The 23,977-nt window shown below is 32.1% G+C and overlaps 1 protein-coding gene across 1 annotated transcript in view; it reads right to left on the reverse strand.

The window, feature by feature from the left end:
- The window catches only part of LOC114330235 (neo-calmodulin-like), a 56,497-nt gene that overhangs the window by 18,964 nt on the left and 13,556 nt on the right, over positions 1 to 23,977 (reverse strand). Inside the window, exons 2-3 of the mRNA XM_028279558.2 lie at positions 7,520 to 7,791; positions 3,883 to 4,031 (exon numbers count right to left, since the gene is read on the reverse strand). Coding sequence (XP_028135359.1) covers positions 3,883 to 4,031; positions 7,520 to 7,791 — 421 coding nt within the window. The remainder of the gene's footprint in view (positions 1 to 3,882; positions 4,032 to 7,519; positions 7,792 to 23,977) is intronic.

The following is a 23,977-nucleotide window of genomic DNA, read 5'->3' on the forward strand; positions in this document are numbered from 1 at the left end:
TATCGGGGTTCCACTGTAAATATTTAATGTTATAGATTTCACAGATAGACAACCTTTTTTTTTTGGAAATTTCGCGTTTTCCCCTAAAGGAGCTTTTCTGTTTTGATCTTAGTAATACATGTCTTTTACACTTAAAAATGACCAATATCAATTTTACTCCTTTTATTTTGGGTATAATTTATTGTTTTCTATTTATTTTTTAAACAACTTTAAAAAAATCTGAAAATACCTCAATTTTAGTTTTAAGATGGTCATAAATAGTTTTATATGAGTTGGAAATTACATCGCTTTTGAAGCAATGATGTAATCAATTGTTTTTTAAATACAGTAGAGCGTCGATTATCGAACGTCGATCAACCGAACGACCGGTTATCGAACTCCCGACTCCCGCGCCCCGCACTCGAGTACTGAGCACACGTTAGTAATTAACACTTAAAATATTTTCAATTTTCTTTAATTGTGTATCCAAAAATATGTTGTTGCAAAGACTGCACTTTTTTGTTTACTTGCTATTTGTCATTATCAAGGTATAAACAAATATACAGTTATATAAATATGGTTTTTATTCACTTGTGGATAAATATGTACGACAATCTCAATATAGTTCGATTATCCGAACAAATCGGTTTTCTGAACACCCATGTCCCCCAATTAGTTCGGATAATCGACGCTCTACTGTACCAACAGACGGCACGGGAGGCAGCATCTGAAGGTTCCCAAATCGCCTTCGTAACACGGTGTATTATTTGAATATTTGTTTCTTTAACCTTAACCAAAATTATGTACTAAGTTAAGTAAAATGAAGTCACTCATGGATCATGAATACTCATTCACTAAATTAATTACTTTACGAAATAATTTTCTGTCCGTCTTTCTGATTGCATCATTGCTGAAGGTAAATATTCAAACAATTGCATCGTTGCAAAGCCGATTACAATACCTTTGATATGAGGTATCCCTGACCTCGGTTTGTATTTAAAAAAATTGTAGACTACGACATTACGTCGACACTGATGACGTAATGTACAACACATATGTACAGTGCGGTGGAATAAGTGTTGTCCCCCTCCCTGTTAACTTGATTATTTTAAGAATATAAGCAAAACGCTCGGACAGGTCGATTTTTAAACTAACCATAGTATATTATAGCATCAACGTTTCGAACTTTACTCGATCCCTCTTCAGGTGACAGCCATAACTTTGATTTTTTTAAATGGGAAAGTACATCATGTGACACCTCATTTAAAAGCTCTTAAAATACTGATTTCAAAAATGTATAATACTTTAATCCTGTTTGAGAGCGTAGGCGCAAAATTTCGGTCGAATTCTTTCTAAATGCAATCATTTTTTTCGAATCCTGAAAAAACTAATAAATATTTTTGAAAAATTTAAACGCAGAATGAAATTTTACAGTATTCTCGATGGTCCAAAGTCCCTGAGAACTCCTATAATGTTTATTTTAATAAGTCACAGTGGTGAAAAAAAGAGAAAATTTAGTGTGATTTTTACTTTCAAATATATCATTCAAAAGAAACTTTTTGTTTATTCTAAGGGACTGTCAGCCCTCGGTAATAATATAATATTTCATTCTGCGTTTAAATTTTTCAAAAATACTTATTAGTTTTCTCAGAATTCGAAAAAAAATAAATGCGTTTAAAAAGTGTTCGACCGAAATGTTGCGCCTACGGTCTCAAAAAGGATTAAAGTATTATATATTTTTGAAATCAGTATTTCAAAAGCTGTTAAATGAGGTGTCACATGATGTACTTTACCATTAAAAAAAATCAAAGTTATGGCTGTCACCTGAAGAGGGATCGCGTAAAGTTAGAAACGCTGATGCTATAATATACTGTGGTTAGTTTAAAAATCGACCTGTCCGAGAGTTTTGCTCATATTCTTAAAATAAAAAAGTTAACAGGGGGGGGCAACACTTATTCCACCGCACTGTATAGCAATTGACAGAGCTCAAAAATTAAAATTGTCGTATTTTAAGCCGTTTTTAAAGTCAGCTATCGATGAAGCAGGTCATTGGACAAACACAGGAGCTACAAAGGATCGAACAACAGTAGAAGGTGCACTGATAGAAGATACAGAAAGAAATGGACTATTAAGGCTAATATCCTTCCTTTCGGAGCACAGAACGGTGGATGATTCAAGATGTGGTTATCTCGCAGAATGCTCCGAATATCATGGGTTCAACACATTTCAAACAGAATAGTTCAAGGCGAAGGTGACCTGATGAAGATAATAAAAAAGAGAAAACCTGAATATCTGGGACATATAATGAGAGGTAGCAGATACTGAATGCTGCCGTTAATACTCAACAGAAAGATTGAAGGAAAAAGAGGTATTGATAGGAAGAAATATTTATGGCTCCGAAACCTTCGTCAATGGACTGGCTTATCAGCAGATAAATAATTGTTACATGCCGCTCAAGATCGATAACGATATCGGCAAATTGTCATGGAAGCTACCCACGTCTATAATTTGGGCACGGTACTCAAAGAAGAAGAAGAGGACAGAAGCAGTCAACCCGTAAGTAATGAGTTAATAAATCAAAAGACAGCATCCTCCTAGAAGGAGGACAACACAAGAAGAAAAACATAAGCAGACGACCCACACACAATCGACACACAAGGTAACAATCTCAACCCCAAGTGCCTTCACACGATAACAGAAGACGGAAATCTTGCTGCAATGCCCAAGTTAGCCACATATTCTAGGAGAAGTACCTTTAAATGTAGGGGCCCACTCAACGCCTGTCTGTGGCTCCACTATTGGTGATAATGGAATCCAAGTAATTAAACTATTTAACCACTTTGTACCCTGCCATATTTCCCACAATTTTCCTATATTACTACGGTTAAGAATGTCTTCTGTTCTGCCTCTTCTAGGGAGAAATCCTCATTACTCTTAAAGGCTCTGTGGCAAAAGTATTCACTTTAGTATCTCATTGATGATGATGGGAGGTTGGTTCCACTGTACGATCTGTCTGTTGCAATATTTTGTTGATTCTTTTTTGTAAATAGGAATAAAAGCTTAACACTTAAGCTTAAATGTCATTCCATCTTTTCCCTTTCCCCTTTTTAACCTTAGTTTCTTTTTCGCTTCAAAATATACCAAACTATTATTTTTAAGTCGTTTTGTCAACCAAAGTTACCCTTTTAAATATAACAACATCTTATACAGGGTGTACCAAAAAGGTAGGTCATAAATTAAATCACATATTTTGGGACCAAAAATAATTCGATTCAACCTAACTTACCTTTGTACAAATGTGCATGTAAAAAAGTTACAGCCCTGTGAAGTTGCAAAATGAAAATCGAAAATGAATTTTCAAAATATTATTACCAGGTCTCTATATTCTTACTTAACCATTTACGAATATGTGGTGGATCTTACAAATATTCAAAATATCTCGATATAAACTGGCTTATCAAAAAGTACTAAGAAGCAAAAAGTTTTAAAAACATTGTGTTTAACTAATGGTACCACAATAATAATTTAATTGGAACGTATACAAACATTTGGGGGGTTTAAGGGAACAAACCCCCTATAAAATTTTTATGGTCTGTACAAATTTCACTGTTATTCTTTTTTAAGATGTTCCTACCATAAGAGAGCCACAATACCATTTTCAATATAAAATCTCTAACATCTTTCGATATATTGGAATATTTGGAAAACATCGATTTTCATTTTGTAACTTCAAAGGGCTGTCTCTTTTTAATGTGCACAACTGTACTAAGGTAAGTTAGGTTCAATCGAACTATTTTTGGTCCCAGAATAGTTGATTTAATTTATTACCTACCTTTTTCTTACACCCTGTATATTAAATATTGAAATCTCTAAAATAAATAGGATGTAACATAATTTTTTTACCTTCATAATTAACTTGACCATCTCCGTCTAAATCAGCTTCTTTAATCATGTCATTGACTTCTTCCTCCGAAAGCCGTTCCCCTAAACTAGTCATCACATGACGCAATTCCGTTGATGAAATCAGTCCATCATTGTTTTTATCGAACACTCTAAAAATAAGTAAAAATAAATAGTTAAAAATGAGATTTTTTCAAATAAAATTTTATTATCATGTATTATGTATAATATTATAGTCATGTATGTAATATATAGTTCTGGCTCCTGTAAATAAGCACATAAATCAACAATTTATCCAGACTGAGATATTTATGTATGTAATAAAATGTAGTTCCATGCCTGTGTATAAGCAAATAATCCAATATCATTAAATTTAGCAAATGATGAGCATCTGGATGTTAAAACATCTCGAAAATTATGGAATATAACAAAACAGCTATAGTCTTATTGTGATTCAACAAATTTTTGTGATTTGGAAATAATCGGATATGTACATACATCTATTTGCTTATTCAATAAGCGATTTGTTCGATTGTGTCCACTTAAATAGTACATAGTTCTTTACCTACCTCGTAGATATTTTATAATATCCCCGAAGACACGGAGATCAGAATTCCCGTGTCTTCTTTAATTCAGTATTTGTTTGGTTTGCAAGTAATAGAAACCACGAAGGCGTAACCAGAAACTTGGTCTCATTAGAAGTTTTATTTCTCCGGAAATTGTTTTAGACAGATGTCGCTATGGCATCCATATCGAGTTATTTCGTCGTGATTTGGTACTAGGAGGCTTGATTTGTTTCAATTTGTTCAGACATATATACACTCTCTGATGATCTCTAATGAGAGTGAAACTAGTAAGGGTGTTTATGGCGCTCTCTGAACGAACTGAAATATAATAAAAAATGAATAACCACTCTCAATTTCGTTGCAAAACGAAAATACAGCCGAATCATATTCTAGTCCAATCAGAGAGTGCAGCAAGCACCTCTACCGGTTTCGAAACTCATTAGTCTCTCATCAGGAGGCACATATGCTGCTCTCTCTGATCCAACCAAAACAAACCCCGGCGTGCAGTCACGGATCGCAGCGAACGAAATGGCATAGATGCCCTAGCGGCAACTGCTAGCAAAAGACTAAGTTTTCACTCTAATGGCATATAAAACAACGTAATGTTACTCTACATCCCACCAGACTGAAAACAATGGGAACCTTTTCTGGTTACACCTCCGAGGCTTCTACAATTGGATGCTGAGACTAAGGAAGATGAGGGAATTCTAAAATTTATAATTCACGTCCCATCTGCTCAGCGCGGTAAAGTTCCAACGAGAATGGTTCCCTTCGTACTTCAATCAGAGTAAACATGTAAATCAAAAATGAAAAATGAATAATCACTTTCAATTTCGTTGCAAAACGAAAATACAGCCGAATCATATTCTAGTCCAATCAGAGAGTGCAGCAAGCACCTCTACCGGTATCGAAACTTATTAGTCTCTCATCAGGAGGCACATGGTTATTCATTTTTCATTTTTGATTTACATGTTTACTCTGATTGGAGTACGAAGGAAATCATTCTCGTTGGAACTTAACCGCGCTGAGTAGATGGGACGTGAATTATAAATTGTAGAATTCCCTTACCTTCCTTAGTCCCAGCATCCGTATGGCTTGCAAATTGTAGAAGCCTCGGAGGTGTAACCAGAGAAGGTTCCCATTGTTTTCAGTCTGGTGGGATGTAGAGTAACATTACGTTGATTTATATGCCATTAGAGTGAAAACTTAGTCTTTTTCTAGCAGTTGCCGCTAGGGCATCTATGCCATTTCGTTCGTTGCGATCCGTGACTGCACGCCGGGGTTTGTTTTGGTTGGATCAGAGAGAGCAGCATATGTGCCTCCTGATGAGAGACTAATGAGTTTCGAAACCGGTAGAGGTGCTTGCTGCACTCTCTGATTGGACTAGAATATGATTTGGCTGTATTTCCGTCTTGCAACGAAATTGAAAGTGATTATTCATTTTTCATTTTTGATTTACATGTTTACTCTGATTGGAGTACGAAGGGAACCATTCTCGTTGGAACTTTACCGCGCTGAGCAGATAGGACGCGAATTATAAACTGTAGAATTCCCTCATCTTCCTTAGTCTCAGCATCCGTATGGCTTGCAAATTGTAGAAGCCTCGGAAGTGTAACCAGAGAAGGTTTCCATTGTTTTCAGTCTGGTGGGATGTAGAGTAACATTACGTTGTTTTATATGCCATTAGAGTGAAAACTTAGTCTTTTGAAGTATAATACTTTTCTTGATTTCGTTTTACGGCGAATTCTACTGTATTAGTTTTACTCCTAACTGAGAATCGAAACCAAGTTTTAGTTGGAATTTTGCCACGCTGAACGGACAGGAAGCGAGGTGCAAATTATAGACCTTCCCGTGTCTTCTTTAATTCAGTATTTGTTTGGTTTGCAAGGATGTAATAGAAGCCACGAAGGCGTAATCAGAAACTTGTCCCAAAAGAAGTTTTGGACTTCATTAAGTTGGAGGGTCCGAGAAGTTAGCCACATTAGATTTTCATAGAACGTTGAATTGAAGTTTGACAGTGTTGCCATGTGATTATAATGTATATAATGTATAATATATTGCAGGCTTCAAATATACAGAGAAAGCTTCAAAAACTACCTTTTTACATTATTCTATGGATTTTGATATTTTTTAATTCATGTAAAACACGAATGAATAAATATTTGTTCTTTGTTTTAATATTCATTGCAGTTAATTACTAGAAATTTTTTTGTGGCAATTGCCCTGATAGATTCCTGGAGAGATTTGGCAATAGAGTCAGAACGTTTAAATTTGCGTTTGCCAGATTGCACAGATGTTCCGCAGATATACATTTTATGCCTTTCTTTTTATTATATTATAAATATTTCTTTTTATTATTTTATTATTTGGAATTAATGTACCTGAATACTGAAATGCCCTTAGTTACTGAAAAGTGCTCACTTCGTCAGTACGCTATTTTCGTGTTTATTTTGTATTTTTTTAAATAGTAAAATGCCTACAACTATTGCAGCACGTGAAAGACTTATAGTCCTTTTACCCATATAAATAGCTATAACTTCCATTTTAGAGAAATTATTTTTCCTAATAGTACTGTGGACATATCTGTATTTTCAGTTGCATATATTCTGGAGCCTGTTATTATCACCGTTTTTGAATGTTTCTGTGGACTTGTTTGTATATCTGTGTTTTCAGTTGCATATATTCTGGAGTCTGTTATTATTTACATTATATTTAATTATTTCTGTCTTTAATCAATGTTAAGTAAAATCTTAAAGCAGCAGAATTTTACTTATTTTACACTTTTTAACTTTGTTATTGATACTAAAATCTTGTTATGTCGACATAATTAGAGAAATTTAAATTTTTTTCTCCTTATTTTATCTACATAGTTAGTGTTTTCCATGTTAATAAATAAATTAATAAAAATATATCACATGCTCTTTTCCGATTTATTTTAAGAACACATGGCAACACTGTCACGCCTTCATTTCCTTATATCTGTAGCTAACTTCTCGGACCCTCCAATTTAATGTTGCCCGAAGTTTTATTTCTCCCGAAATAAAACTTCAAATTGCTAAATAATTAAGACTTACCTAAAAGCTTCCTTCAACTCTTCTTCTCCATCCGCATCTTTCATTTTCTTCGACATCATCTGCAAAAACTCATTAAACTCGATAGTTCCGTTTCCATCTTGATCCACTTCATTGACCATATCTCGTAATTCAGTTTCAGTAGGCCGCTGCCCTAAGGATCTCATCACTACCCCCAACTCAGCCATTGTGATTGTCCCGTCTTCGTCCTTGTCGAAGAGCATAAAGGCTTCTTTGAATTCGGCCACTTGGTCTTCCGAGAGGCCATATTCTGTCTGTTAAAAAGATTGTATTAAAACATTATATTATAAAATTATAGTTAAAATCAAACAACTACGCAAAGAGACAGAACAAATCTGGCAGACAGTAAAAAATAGAAATTAGTTTTTAGACAAAATACACCCACAAATAAGAAAAAATTGAACGTGTACCAAAAATTTTTATTTCACATGGTAAGCAACATTAATAAAACGGGTCTATCCCAAAATCCCGACAGACAAAATCCCGACAGCCAAAATCACGACAGCCAAAATCCCGACGCCCAAAATACCGACACGCCAGAATCCCGACAGGCCAAAATCCCGACACGCCAGAATCCCGAGAGGTTTGATAAGTTTCTTTTTAACATATTTCTAACACATTTATTTCTGGTTTTTTGTTTATGGCCACCTGTTTTTTATTTTTTGTTACTAAACATTTAAGTATTTCCATTAAATTTTAATACTGTAACAAAATAATTAATGACCGACCCTCGTATAACAGATCCCATCTCCACATACACATTCCACGTGGATCATTCTAGATAAGACGCGATGTAGCGGGAAGGAAGACGAGAAATTCTCCGAACGTCTGGACAATAACTAGAGATGAGCGTAGATAGTTCCAGAATAACGGCTGAGCTATAAATTGGGACGGATTTTGTCAATAGAGTTAGTGTATAATATAAATTCGTCTGTAACTTGTATAAATAAATTCGTATAAACGAACCGAGAGTATTATTTTAACAGTAATTACGCTACAATATGACCTAATTTTCTAAATAAAATTTCTAACGTGGGTATACAGGGTCATGAGGAACTGTACATACTCTTACCTCGTATAGAGGCCCCTATGGGGAATAAAAAATGACCATTAAAAAGTGTCTGCTCCCATTGTTTAATAATTTACAGGGCGAGTTCCGCATTTTGACAGAAATTTATATTCGTCATAATTCTTGAACGGTCAGATCGACGTGTCTCTTATTTTGGGCAATCGTTACACTATTACCACCTAATCAACTGATTTATTCAAACTAGAAAAAAATCATGTGCGGCTTTAAAAGATTAGTTCGTTTGGGTCTTAGAAAAAATTTCACCCTGTATACGCTTTTTGAAAACTCTAATATTAATTTTACAAATTAGACAAATAGGCAAGTAAAATGGCATGTTTATTTTTCCCCACAAGATTACTTAATTTTTTTATAAAATAAAACAAACTTGACTATAAATTAAAAATTTGGTAAAGATACATCTAAAAAAATTAACTTTTATTGCAAAAATAATTTTTTTTAAACAGATATTTGATTTATGTTACCACCCAATCAACTGATTTATTCAAACTAGAAAAAAATCAGGCCCGGATTTAAAAAATTATTTCGTATTGATCTTAGAAAAAATTTCACCCTGTATACGCTTTTTGAAAACTCTAATATGAATTTTACAAATTAGACAAATAGCAATTAAAATGGCTAATTTATTTTTTTCCCCACACGATTACTTAATTTTTTATTAAAAAATCAAATTGGTCAAAATCGCAATTTTACCATAAAAATTAAAAAAAAAAAAATTAAACAACGTTTTTCTTAAAATTAAAAGTTTCACTTCTCTTTGGACTTTATAGTTTAACATAGACGTGATCAAATAGATAAATTTTAAATTTTTTTACTTAATTTTTGCGATTTAACTTTGCAATTCACGAAGCTGCACCTTTTATTTTTAAAAATTCATAACTTTTACGAGAACAAGTACAACAATTGTCATAGTCTTCACAATGGTAAGAGATATGTGTTGTAAAAATTTCAGAAAAAAAAATTTAAATGGAACGTTGTAGCGAGTTAAACCGTGATTTCATCTTTGTTTTTTCATTTTTAGGTTAAAATTCCGATTTTGACAAATTTGATTTTTTAATAAAAAATTAAGTAATCGTGTGGGGAAAAATAAATATGCCACTTTAATTACCTATTTGTCTAATTTGTAAAATTCATATTAAAGTTTTCAAAAAGCGTATACAGGGTGAAATTTTTTCTAAGACCCAAACGAACTAATTTTTTAAAGTCGGACCTGATTTTTTTAAGTTTGAATAAATCAGTTGATCGGGTGGTAACATAAATCAAATATTAAAAAAAAATTAATTTTTGTAATAAAAGTTAATTTTTTAAATCTGTGGTTTACTTTACCAAACTTTTAATTCATATGATTTTTTTATAAAAAATTAAGTAATCGTGTGGGGAAAAAAAATAAATATGCCATTTTAATTGCCTATTTGTCTAATTTGTAAAATTCATATTAGAGTTTTCAAAAAGCGTATACAGGGTGAAATTTTTTTAAGACCCAAACGAACTAATTTTTTAAAGCCGGACCTGATTGTTTTCTAGTTTGAATACATCAGTTGATTAGGTGGTAATAGTGTAACGATTGACAAAAATAAGAGACACATCAATCTGACCGTTCAAAAATTATGACGAATATACATTTTTGTCAAAATGTGAAACTCGCCCTATATATTATTAAACAAGGGGAGCAGACACTTTTTATTGGTCATTTGTTATTCCCCATAGGAGCCTCTATACGAGGTAGGAGTATGTTCAGTTCCTCATGACTCACCCTGTATGAATTAGGTAAATTATTTTTTTTTGCCAATACATAGTCCAATGATATATGTAGGTACAGTGGAACCCCGATAACTGGGATTAATCGGGACCGCGGTCGATCCTGGTTATCGAAAATTCGGGTTAGCCGGAGAATATGGTAAAAATTAATAAAATACGGTATACTTACAGATGAACTCCGTTAGAATTGAATAACATGAAATATATATAAATATGCACAGTAGTACCTACACATCTAAATCACTAAAAACACGCAAACACAAACGTAAGCAAACGGTAGAGAACAATACAAGACTGTACTACACACAATACAGTCACCACAATGGGAACGATGTTATTTTATTTAAGAACAGTGAAAACTAAAGACCATTGTTTAAAAAAGAATTTTTTTAATAGTCTTTTAGTCTTTTTTAAACAATGCTAAGACAGTTTGAAATAAATATGTAAAGGAATACTACAGACAGGTGCCTGTTGTTTCTGCCGGCGTGTGCCATGAGTCATTTTTTTTACTATGGTATATTTCAAATTACACAAATACAAATTATCTCTCAAATATTATATTACATACATTTTTATTGTTGAAATGTTTATCTGATAATTAACTATTTTGATGGGAAATAAGCCACAAATAAATTGAAAAATAATTTTATTAACGTTTCGACGCCCAAATTGGGTGTCGTTGTCAAAATACAAATGTACAAAATTTTACAAATTAGACAAGTAGGCAATTAAAATGGCATATTTATTTTTTTCCGCACACGATTACTTCATTTTTTATAAAAAAATCAAATTTCACTATGAATTAAAAGTTTGGTAAAGTGAACCATAGATTTAAAAAAATAACTTTTATTACAAAAATTAATTTTTTTTGCACAAATAAATAATTTATGTTACCATCCAAACAACTGATTTATTCAAACTAGAGAAAAATCAGGTCCGGATTTAAAAAATTAGTTCGTTTTGGTCTTAGAAAAAATTTCACCATGTATACGCTTTTTGAAAACTCTAATATGAATTTTACAAATAAGACAAATAGGCAATTAAAATGGCATATTTATTTTTTCCCCACACGATTACTGAATTTTTTATTAAAAAATAAAATTTGTCAAAATCGGAATTTTAACCTAAAAATGAAAAAAAAATGAACTCACGGTTTAACTCGCTACAACTCTGTTCCATTTTAATATTTTTTTTTTCTGAAATATTTACAGCACATACCTCTTACCATTGTGAAGACTATGAAAGTTGTTGTAGACTTTCAGTTTTCTTCTTGTAAAAGTTGCAAACTTGTAAATCGCAAAAATTAGGTGAAAAAATTTAAAATTTATCAATTTGATCACGTGTATGTTAAACTATAGAGTTCAAAAGAAGTGTTATGGGAAGTTTTAGATCTAGACGTGTTATAGAAAAAAAAAAAAAAAAAAATGGTAAAACTTTTAATTTTAAGAAAAACGTTGTTTTTGTAAATTAATTTTTGTAAAAAAAGTTAATTTTTTTAAATCTATGCAAAAACTTTGCCAAACTTTTTATGCATAGTCAAATTTGATTTAAAAAAAAAAATAAATAATCGTGTGGGGAAAAAATGAATATGCCGTTTTAATTGCCTACTTGTCTTATTTGTAAAATTCATATTAGAGTTTTCAAAAAACGTATACAAGGTGAAATTTTTTCTAAGACCCAAACAAACTAATTTTTTAAATCCGGGCCTGATTTTTTTCTAGTTTGAATAAATCAGTTGATTGGGTGATAACATAAATTAAATATTTGTTCAAAAAAAATTCATTTTTGTAATAAAAGTTATTTTTTTTTAAATCTATGGTTCACTTTACCAAACTTTTAATTATTCATAGTCAAATTTGATTTTTTTTTATAAAAAATGAAGTAATCGTGTGGGGAAAAAAATAAATATGCCATTTTAATTGCCTATTTGTTTAATTTGTAAAAATCATATTAGAGTTTTCAAAAAGCGTATACAGGGTGAATTTTTTTCTAAGACCCAAACGAACTAATTTTTTTAAAGCCGCACCTGATTTTTTTCTAGTTTGAATAAATCAGTTGATTAGGTGGCAAAAGTGTAACGATTGACCAAAATAAGAGATACATCGATCTGACCGTTCAAAAATTATGACGAATACAAATTTTTGTCAAAATGCGAAGCTCGACCTGTATATTATTAAACAATGGGAGCAGACACTTTTTAATGGTCATTTGTTATTCCCCATAGGGCCCTCTATACGAGGTAGGAGTACGTACAGTTCCTCATGACTCACCCTGTATTATAAAATAAAGTGTTTAATATTTTTTTCTTTTAAAATACATAGGTAATAATTAGTACCTGTACTTATTAGCAAGTAATTAATTTTTCAATTTCAATACTCTATAATATGATTTGGTTTTGCCTTTGAAAAGGAAACAATCAATATTCAAAATGTAGTGGTCGGGATTTTGCTGGCATATCGGTGTTTTGGCCGTCGGGATTTAGGCTGTCGGGATTTTGGCTGTCGGGACTTTAAGCGCCACCGAATAAAACGAGTAGGTACACATGGTGATCAACTTAGTCGATAAAGTTCGATATCTTCATTATCAGGGAGATGAGAAAGAATTTTAGTGTATAAGAATCATATTTATCAGAAGAGAGACATAACAAGATTTGAAGGTAGGAGAAATGAAGATGTAAAAAAAATACTGTATCTAAATCTTTGCAGAGTTTCGGTAAGCTTATGACAACATAAACATAGATAAACTATACTTAATTATGCGAAAATTTCGCATACCAAGGAACTTCAACATTTTATGGACAGGGTACAAAGAGCGAGTGAAGAAAGAGGACTTAACCTTAACATAAATAAAATAAAATGAATGCTGGTGAGCCAAAACTCAGAAACCGGCCAGAAAATTAAAAATAAAAAACCAATTAATTCATTATAATATGTATACCTTGGAACAGTCGTCAACTCGAACTTGGATTAAACAACCGAAATACAATCTAGAGTTGAAAACGCCAGAGCAACATTTAACAACATGAGAAATATATTCACCCATTGCGACATATCTCTCCCAATAAAAATACGGCTGCAAAATGCTATGAATTTCCTTGCTGTATCGAGCAGAGGCCTGGACAATAACGGAAACACTAATGAAAAAGCTAGAGGCATTCGAAATGTGGGTGTACCGATCTATCCTCAAAATATCCTGGACGACCCACGCCAACAACGTTGAGGTATTGCGCCGAACTGGAAAACAAAAAGACATCTCTTTCATAATTGAAAAACGGAAACTTGAATACCTCGGTCATATTATGACAAATAATAAATTAATATCGTACACTGTAACTGATAATACAGGGTAAAATATATACTAATTGATAATGCAGGGTAAAATAGAGAACAAACGCGGACCCGGAAGAAGAAGACACGCATGGCTTTAAAACACGAAAATGGTTTGAACTAACATCGATCGAGTTATTCGTAAACGCCGCAAACAAAATTAAAAATGCTATGATGATAGCCAACGTCCGCAACGGACAAGGCACATGAAGAAGAAGAAGTCAATAAAGCCACGATAGCAAAAATATAGTAGGCAACAAAATATCTAACGATCGAAAACTTTCATGGAACTTGAAGAAGAAGAACAGTACATATTCATGATCTTTTATGATCGACAAGAGCAAAACTCTAGAATTGTTAAAAGTGATTTTTGTCTAAAACTTTATGATTGTCCACTTAGATCTTGGTCTGGCTGATTCAAACATACAATTAATCATACGAGTATAATGAACTAATGTCAGAGAGGAATTTTAATCGGAAAAATTGAGAAAATACCAGCTTCTTGCCTACATCTTATTTTTAGCATTGAACTAACTGGAGTTCCTAATGAGCAAATTAATAACTGTCAATTTGCTATGCGTGAAGTGTATGCTGCGGACAGTCAAATCGATCACAGCGCACGCTCTAGCAGAAATGTGAACCGTATTTGTAAATGTATTTTTCAAATTTCATATCAAATTTAATGTTTTTAATTTTCGTTGTTTACTGGAATATGGAGTAAATGGGAAATGAGATAATAGGGAAGATATTATGTGAACTACAAAGATAATGAACAGAATATTCTCTGGATGTTCCACGCTTCTTTAAACGTGCGGCCATAAAACTGGAGAAAAAGAAACGTATATATTGTTCGTTTATAAGATGAGATATAATAAGTTCACTGAAATAACTGTATTTTCAAAATACACAGGGTTGGGCACTCAAAAGGGTCCACTCTGATATTTGGCAATACCTATTCATTGAATTTTGTAGGTAAGGTGAAAATGCGAAATGGAAGAAGAGATTGCCGTACACATCCCATGTCATTGAAATATGACATGGGTACATAAGATGAGATATAATAAGTTCACTGAATTAATTATATTTCCAAAATATACAGGGTTGAGCATTCAAAAGGGTCCATGGCAATATTCATTGAATTTTGTAGGTAAGCTGAATGAAAATATTGAATATATAAGAAGATATTGCCATACACAACCCATGTCATTGCAATATACTAAGCCAGTGGTCGGCAAACTTATAAGCCAAAGAGCCAAATATGAACATTACAATAATTAAAAAAAATTGGGAGCCAAATCTGCTTGTTTAGTAGATTCAAACTTCTATTACACTAAATAAGTAGTAATTGATGGATTCGACCGTTACTTGATGGAAGTTCATTTTATCTCACAATAAAACACTGAAAACTTTTGTTTTCTATACTTCCACAAAATTTATTATGTACAACTATGTGACTACAGCTGTTTCGGCAGAGTGCCTTTCTCAAGTGATGAGAAAGGCACTCTGCCGAATCAGCTGTAGTCACATATGTAGTTGTAAATTATAAATTTTGTGAAAGTATAGAAAACAAAAGTTTTCAGTGTTTTATTGTGAAATAAGTAGTACACTCAATAACACTAAATTGCATACTTAAGGGGGTAGGCACAAAACCTTGGTCCAATGCTATTTAAATGAATTAATTTTGTTCGAATCTTGAGAAAACTAATAAATATTTTTGAAAAATTTAATTACAGAATGAATGATTACATTATTACCGATGGCCGAAAGTCCCATAGAATAAACAAAAAGTTTCTTTTGAATGAAATATTTGAAATTAAAAATCATACTAAATTTTTTCTTTTTTTTTTCACCCCCGTAACTTATTAAAATAAACATTGTAGAAGTTTTCAGGGACTTTCGACCCTCGGTAATAATGTAATCTTTCATTCTGCGTTTAAATTTTTTCAAAAATACTTATTAGTTTTCTGAGGATTCGAAAACAATGAATGCATTTAAAATACGTTGGCGCGAAATTTTGCGCCTATGCCGTTGTCGACCATACCACTTGTGTTGTCGACCACTAAGATCACATTTTTTCTTCTCCAATTATTTCTAATTCAACACAAAGACATTCGAATTTAGAGCGCCATTTATCCTTGTTTTTTAAATCCAGCAATTACAGTCTAACCCGCTTATTAGAATCCCTGTTATAGGAATATCCCGGTTTATGGAATATAAATGCAAGTTCCCGAAACATTTCCATTTACTCCTTAATAAATTTATCTGTTTATTGGAATAGGATCTAACTAGATAATACCGCTTATTAGCATATTTTGCAGGTCAAAGAATATATTTTTTTACAATTTACTAAAAATTTAAATTATGTTTGGTATTATGGTTTGTCGTCAACGGCCGGTAGTGCTGGATTAGATATTATTAGGGTAATAAATATTTATTACTTTGTTAGGAATACCAATTCGATCTTTAGCATAGCCGACAAATGCATGGGTCATAAAATAATTTTTATTTGTCTACACAAAGGCACTGTTGCCTGTTATAAAATTGTTAGAAGCAGTTTAGTTAGAATTCACTCAGAGAGTACCTACTTGTTTGCAAGATGGAATTATGGCTTTGTTAAATTCGAAAAGAAGAGAAAAGAACAAGAATGTAACAATCCATTTCTTGACGCCAATAAAACTTCTATTCAACCAATGGATTAAGGATGACCACACGGATTAACAACGAAAAAGCTATAATTACCAATAATTTCTCAAGAAAAAAAAAGTAATTTTGTTATATAGGTATGCATTTTAATAAGAAAATATTTACATATTGCATACATTTCCTATTAATTATATAATGTATTCATTCACATACATGTAATGTAATTTGGTATTTAACACATACATAGATAAGTACTAGTTACACTACTGTATTATTGACGTAAAAAGACCTAAAACCATATAATATAACCATATAATATACATACACTGAATATGTAGGTACATATAATATGATATACATATTGGCATAGTATGTAATAAAACTACATATTGGCATAGTATGTAAAACTACACATTGTCACAGTATGTAAATAATATTATTACGTATATTCGGTAACACTTATTTCGACTAGCCACCAATGATCGGTTATTAGAATATCCCGGTTATAAGAATATTTTTGCCTTGCACAAAGGCTATTCCAATAAGCGGGTTCGACTGTATATTTCAAAGAAAGCTACCAATGTCAATTTCAAAATAAGAAAATTTTAACTCTGTTACGAAGAGGATTTTTAACAAAATACTAAAGTTTGCAAATGCTAATTTATTAAAATAAGATGTACCTAAGGTCTTTTAATGAAAAACATTATTGCGTTTTCCGTGGATATTTGTGCCAGAGCCGTACTTAAAGAGTCAAAGAGCCACATGCAGCTCTGGAGCCGCACTTTGCCGACCACTGTACTAAGCGATACGAGGCAAGAATTAACTAGTCAACTTAACCAGAAGAGATGCTAAAACTACCAATAAGGAAACTGTTGAAACTTATTTAAAATTTAATGAAAAAAAAGGTATGGTAGAGGTAAAGGATTATCTAAAGGACTATGTATTTACCCAATACATTTTGGTGGCTCAGGCATGCAATTTTTGTAAGTATGTCCTCTTGTTTTTTTAAAACCTCTGTCAATTTTTATAACTTTTATCTCAATTAATTAGGTTATACTTAATTTTGGGGCTTTTAAACACTGATGATGGATTTATTAATCCGAAAACGTTTTGCATTGTGACCCTTATTTAGGGTATTTTAAAATATACCTTTTACAAAAACCTGGTATTTTTGTGATTTATGGTATACAGCCAGCTACAGGAAGTTTATTTTCCTCATGGATTTTATTATCGTTTATTGGTAAATATACCAGTACATTAATAATTGATAATTAATTAATAGTAAATATACCTTCTTTATTTATCCATCAACGGTATTATTTATATTATTTTAAAGTGCGCATGCTCCACTTATCGTGGACTAGTCCCTGACTGTCTCCGCGAACACACTTATTGTTTGTATACGCTGTGAGCTCGTACGTAGAGGGGATATTTATAAATTCGTGAGCGCCAGTAGTGACAAGTCTGTAAACGTTTACCGGAAATTTGACATAAATGTCAAAGTGATTAATTTTAAATTAAAATTAAAAACATTAATTATAAAAAATATTAGTTGATCAAAGCTGCGGTTTATATTTTTACCTTAAATATACTTACGTTTTAAATACTGAATTTGCGTTTTTTAATGTTCTGTAATATGTAATTATAAATTAATCTTAGCGCCATCTACATGATAATTGTGAAAGTATGCGAAGTAAGAAATTAATATTTCATCAATAGAACGTCAAAATGATTAGCAAAATCTTAAAAAAATCTATTACAATTTAATTACTTTTTAGCGTTGTAAATATTAAGCGATAACAATTAAATAATAAATTTAAAAATTACCGGTGAAAGTTGAATTAGTAACCGCTAGGAGCGACACCAGCGAAGCTCAGAGCGTATAGGCTCTGAGCTTCGCTGGTGGCGCTCCTGGCGGATTACTAATTCAACTTTCACCGGTAATTTTTAAATTTATTATTTAATTGTTATCGCTTAATATTTACAACGCAAAAAATTAATTAAATTGTACTCGATTTTTTTTAATATTTTGCTAATCATTTTGACGTTCTATTGATAAAATATGAATTTCTTACTTCGGATACTTTCACAATTATCGTGTAGATGGCGCTAGGATTACCCTTTATTTCAATCAACGATATTACGGAACATTAAAAAAACTTAAATTCAGTATTTAAAACGTAAGTATATTTAAGGTAAAAATATATACCACAGCTTTGACCAACTAATATTTTTTATAATTAATGTTTTTAATTTTAATTTTAAATTAATCACTTTGACATTTATGTCAAATTTCCGGTAAACGTTTACAGACTTGCCACTACTGGCGTTCGCGAATTTGTAAATATCCCCTCTACGTACGAGCTCACAGCGTATAACAATGTTGTTTGTTTATCAAAAATGGTTAATAAATATTACATATTAAAGTCAAATATGTCATATGTGTATCATATGTTAAACGTCAAATTGTGGCCGCCAAAAATGTCAGGCGACTACGCTAGGTGTCGCGGCAGTCATGCACGGAGCGAATAAATTTTTGGTAAAAAATTAAACAATACCAAACTATTGCCACATTTATTGTGAATCGTATCTTAAATTATTTATGTTATTTATTTATTATTATTTCTTATACCTAAATTTGTGAAGGGTACAGGCAAATAAGGTGCTGTGTCAAAATAATAAGTTTCGAGAAAAATGGTTTTAAAGATTAAGACTCTCTGGTGTTTGTTTATTATTTATGACAGACGAAAACACGTTTATTTACTAAATTTGCTGGAATTACAGCGATGGCATCAGATTATGTGTAGAACATGACATAGCACTTTTTTCGCCGGGACCACGCAGACTTGCGACCTTCTTAGCCTGACTAGAGAAATTAAAATATATTGTTATTCCTGACTCAACACGTTCATAGCCGGTGATTGATTTGTAGAACGGTAGTCGAGATCACTGGTTAACAGAGGGACCAGGAACTTATTTTCTGCAAAAATTGACATAGCACCTTCTTTGCATGTACCCTTCATAATGTTACATATACAGCGAGGGCGTTTAGGTTGGAATAAATTCATTTTTTCGAGAATGGTCGATTTTGGAGAGAAAACCCTAAACCGGTCGATTTTTATTTTTAAATTATGTTTTCTTGGCATATACATAAATATATCATACTAGTGACGTAATCCATCTGGGCATGATGACGTAATAGATGATTTTTTTAAAAGAGAGTAGGAGTCGTGTGAAAACTCATTTGAAATGTTATTACATTCTCTATTCAGTAATAGGAACTTCAACGTAATTATTTATACAGTGTCTAAATTTTTTTTTAATTAAATTAATTGAGACAGAAAAGATTGTATGTAATGTATTCAATTCAAAATACGTTTTACTGCTGTCAGAAAACAGAAAAAAAAGTTTATTTGACAAATCTTGCTTTTCGTTTAAATTAAATGTTCAAACTGCTAAGAGGCAGGTGGGTGGCAGCTTGAACATTGAATTTAAGCGAAGAACAATATTTATTTGTCAAATAAACATTTTTTTATGTTTTATGACAGCAGTAAAATGTATTTTGAATTAAATAAATTACTCACAATCTTCTTTTTGTCTCAATTAATTTAATAAATTTTTTTTGATATTCTGTATAAATAATTAGGTTAATGTATATATTACTGAATAGAGAATTAAATAACCTTTCAAATGAGCTATCATACGACCCCTAATCTCATTTAAAAAAATCATCTATTATGTCATCATGCCCAGATGGATGACGTCATTAGTATGATATATATGGAAAAAAATCAAACTTTAAAAATAAAAATGGACGTGTTACTGAATTTATTCCAAGCTAAATGTCCTCACTGTATATTTATTAACAATATTTTTCGCTTCTCATTTATATTTGAAAGTGATAAATAAAACTAATGTTTGCTATTTAGAATATGAGGCTGCTTAAGAAAACACGCCTTTTACGTCAAAAAAATAATATTAAGACAGGCGACAGAAAGGTTTTCTAAAAATAATTTGCTTTTATTTATAGTCAATTGTGAGAAGTGGGAATAACTCGAGGCTCGTTAATGTTTGTATACAAAATAAAAGTTTAAAATTAGTAGCTCGATTTAATTTTCTCCTAAAATTAAGTCTGCTTTTCATAGGTACCAAAATAAATAAACAAAAACAGGGAATAACTATTTTTTCTTCTTTTTATTTAAATTGTTTTGATGTATCTACTAGTGTAGGAAACAGAGGTTGAACTTCGTAAAATGGACACAAGTCCGGTTTTATTCTTTTTTGATATATCAAGTGGGGATTATTATGAGACTAACTTTTTCTTAAAAAATTTCGCCCCGGAACCCCTCTTTTCATCCCATTAAAGGAGGTAATTAATAGTAAAATGAAGAGGACTATTTCCTACCATTTATTTTCCGACAGAATATGACTGTTACCCACCGTTTAGCGGGAGTGGCGCCACAAAGTTGACAAGTTTTTAAAAAAGATGTTTGTAAAAAAAATATTTTTCCCTAACTGTAATGGAAATCAAGAAGAAACCCTACGGCAATTAATTACAAATAAGTGGCTGATTTTTTCGTATAGGTTTCATTTAAGTGCAAATTCCCATTTTTTAATTACAGGGTGTTACATTTTAAAAAACCTCTTTTTATACCATCTGAACCGCTTATGCTAGAGTAAAAAAACTCTCAGCGATTATCTACGTCCTGGTGTTATTTACAAATTTGTATAATGCATCCCCATTTTTTTCCCAGAGCCACCACAAAAAAAGAGAATTAATAAAGAAAGTGATTTTCTTGGAATCCTTTACACGCCATGCCCTTTATTAAAATGCTTCATTTATCATTTTGTGCACGTTCTTATTACCCATGCATGGATCCCAAAAGCGATTTCTTGATGCAACCCGTGTAGCAAAAAAAAAAAATAAAATGTGGGGTTGAAAAAAATTTTTTTTTTGCTTTTTGACCCATATGGGCATATGCTCCATGAGCAGTGATTTTCATAAATATATATGGTTATTGCAATATCTCTGTGGAAACTACCCATATCCTTGAAAATAAACTGCAGAAACTACCCCTATCCCTTGGCGAGCTCGTTTTTACGATTTTCTCATTACCTATATATTTTTTTTGAAACAAAACTGACTTACACAGAATTAAAGACCACTATTTTCTCTACAAATAAGGTCCTATGTATTTTTTAGTATAAGCAACCGTTACGGCACAGTGGCGCCATAAACCGCAGAAATGCTTTTTCAGGTTCAAGTTTTTTTTTCGCCACCTATTTATTTGATTGATAAGACACTTATGGAAAATAAAAGAACACACTGTCTGCTACACATTAGAATCTTTGCATATTTTACTTTCTTTCCACCCTAAAGCCACAATGGTGGCCCAAAATCAATTTTTGATTATTTTCATTATTAATTCTCCTTTTTATGGGGTAGTTCCGGGGAAAATATGGGGGTGCATTATACACATTTGTAATTAATACTTGTAAATGGGTAATCGCTATAAGTTTTTTTACTCTAGCATAAACGGTTCAGATGGTATAACAAGGCTATTTTAAAATGTAACACCTTGTAATTAAAAAATGAGCAATTAGTCTTAATGAAACCTATATCAAAAGTTCAGCCACTTATTTGTTATTAATTGCCACAGGGTTTCTTCTTGATTTCCATTAAAGTTAGGGAAAATATTTTTTTTTAAAACATCTTTTTTAAAAACTTGTCAACTTTGGGGCGTCACCCCCGCTAAACGGTGTGTGTCGCCGTTTATGCAAAAGACATATGCTATGGGGAAATAAATAGTAGGAAATATGGTCCTCTTTATTTTACCATTAAATAAATTTTTTGCAAAACGTACAGGAAGTGCTACGTTTCGCAAAAACCACAAATTACCCCCTTAAAGGGACGAAAAGGGGGGTTCCGGGGCGAATTTTTTAAGAAAAAGTTAGTCTTATAATAAGCACCCCTTGATATACCAAAAAAACAAATAAAACCGGACTTGTGTCCAATTTGCGAGGTAACCTCTGTTTCCTACACTATACTGTAAAGGAGTTTCCCATGAAATAGTCATGTTCGTCGATTTATATTTTTATTTTAAAAATATAAATGTCAAAATGCTGGATGTCAAATAACTGCACACTTATAAGAGTGGCAACTTCAACCTAGACATTGCCTTCACTATGTTTAATAGTATTGGAAAAAATATTCACTTATTTTCTCTGCCCTAAATGTATTAGATCATATGTATTATTTTTCAACTATTAAAACAAAAATAAGATCTTCATTTTATTTAAAATACACTCATGTATGGTTGGTTGCGTATCTTTTATAATGCACTTATTAAACCCCACTGACAATTGGTTTTCAAATACCGTTACTTCCACTTTGTATATCATTCTTGGTAGTTTAATAGTGAATACTTATAATCCCAGCATATGATGTTTGTTGTTATTATCGTATTTTGCTACAAATAAATTTTTTAAAACTATTGGCTAGTGTACCTAACTACATATCAGTTCACAAATCTTCATGTTGGACCGTCTGTCTTGTGCTGTCATCAGTCAGAAACGCTTTTTTACCTGTCACCTGTAATTAGTTGGCTTTCACCTTTCTCTTTGTGAAGACAGAGAAATCAACTCAACCACCCACATACACGTGGTAGAGTCATATAATGCTGTGAGGTATATCTTTTTCATTTTCACCCATCGCCAGGGTTTAACATAATACACGCCAATGTAAGACTTTTGGTCGGCGTTTTAAGGGTTTTAACCTATGTATTTTTGGTGGCTTAGCATGTAGAGCTTGTAAGTATAACCTAATTTTTTATCTTGGTCAACCTTTAAATTTTTTTACTCTTGTCTTCACTAATTATGGTTGTACTTATTTTAGGCTTAGAACACTGATGATGCTCTCTCTTTAATGTAGCCCTTTATTGGGGTTTTAATAAATATACCTTTTACACAGAAGTCTTTCTTCAATTTTTGTAATTAATGGTATACAGCCAGTTACGGGAAATTTTTCCTTATGGATTTTATTTTAAATATTATTTGTACGTATCTAAATACAAAAACATAACATATATTGTTACCCTGGAGACCAAGCAAGAAGCATATCGAAGTAGAGTTCGTCCGCCAACAAGATGGTCTGATGACACAAAACGGATCGACAAAAACTGGATGCAAACAGCACAAAACAGAAATACATGGAAAAGACTGAGGGAGACCTATATCCAGCAGTGGATAGATCCGGGTTGAATGATGATGATAATGATGATGATGAGTCCATCAGTAGTATCTGTGATAGAAGCTAGACCAAAGAAAATAAGAAAAACCATCATCACAGCGTTAGACTTAAGGCAGCTTAAAAGTGAACACCTACGACAAACAGTGCGAGAAGAAATAAACAGCAGCTTCAGTGTAGCAGAAATCCAAATCCGCAGAATAGACAAAATAGATGAAAAACTGAAGTATATAAACACTACAATAAGAACTACGGGAAAGAAACACCTAACCAAATCTGCAAAGAAACATCAGGTGCGGATGACACCAGACATACTAGAACTAATGGATGAAAGACGTAAAATGAAAAAAATGCAGAAAAATACAGAGGTTGAAAAGAAC

Source organism: Diabrotica virgifera, chromosome 1, assembly GCF_917563875.1.
Source record: "Diabrotica virgifera virgifera chromosome 1, PGI_DIABVI_V3a".
Classification (NCBI taxonomy): Eukaryota; Metazoa; Arthropoda; class Insecta; order Coleoptera; family Chrysomelidae; genus Diabrotica; species Diabrotica virgifera.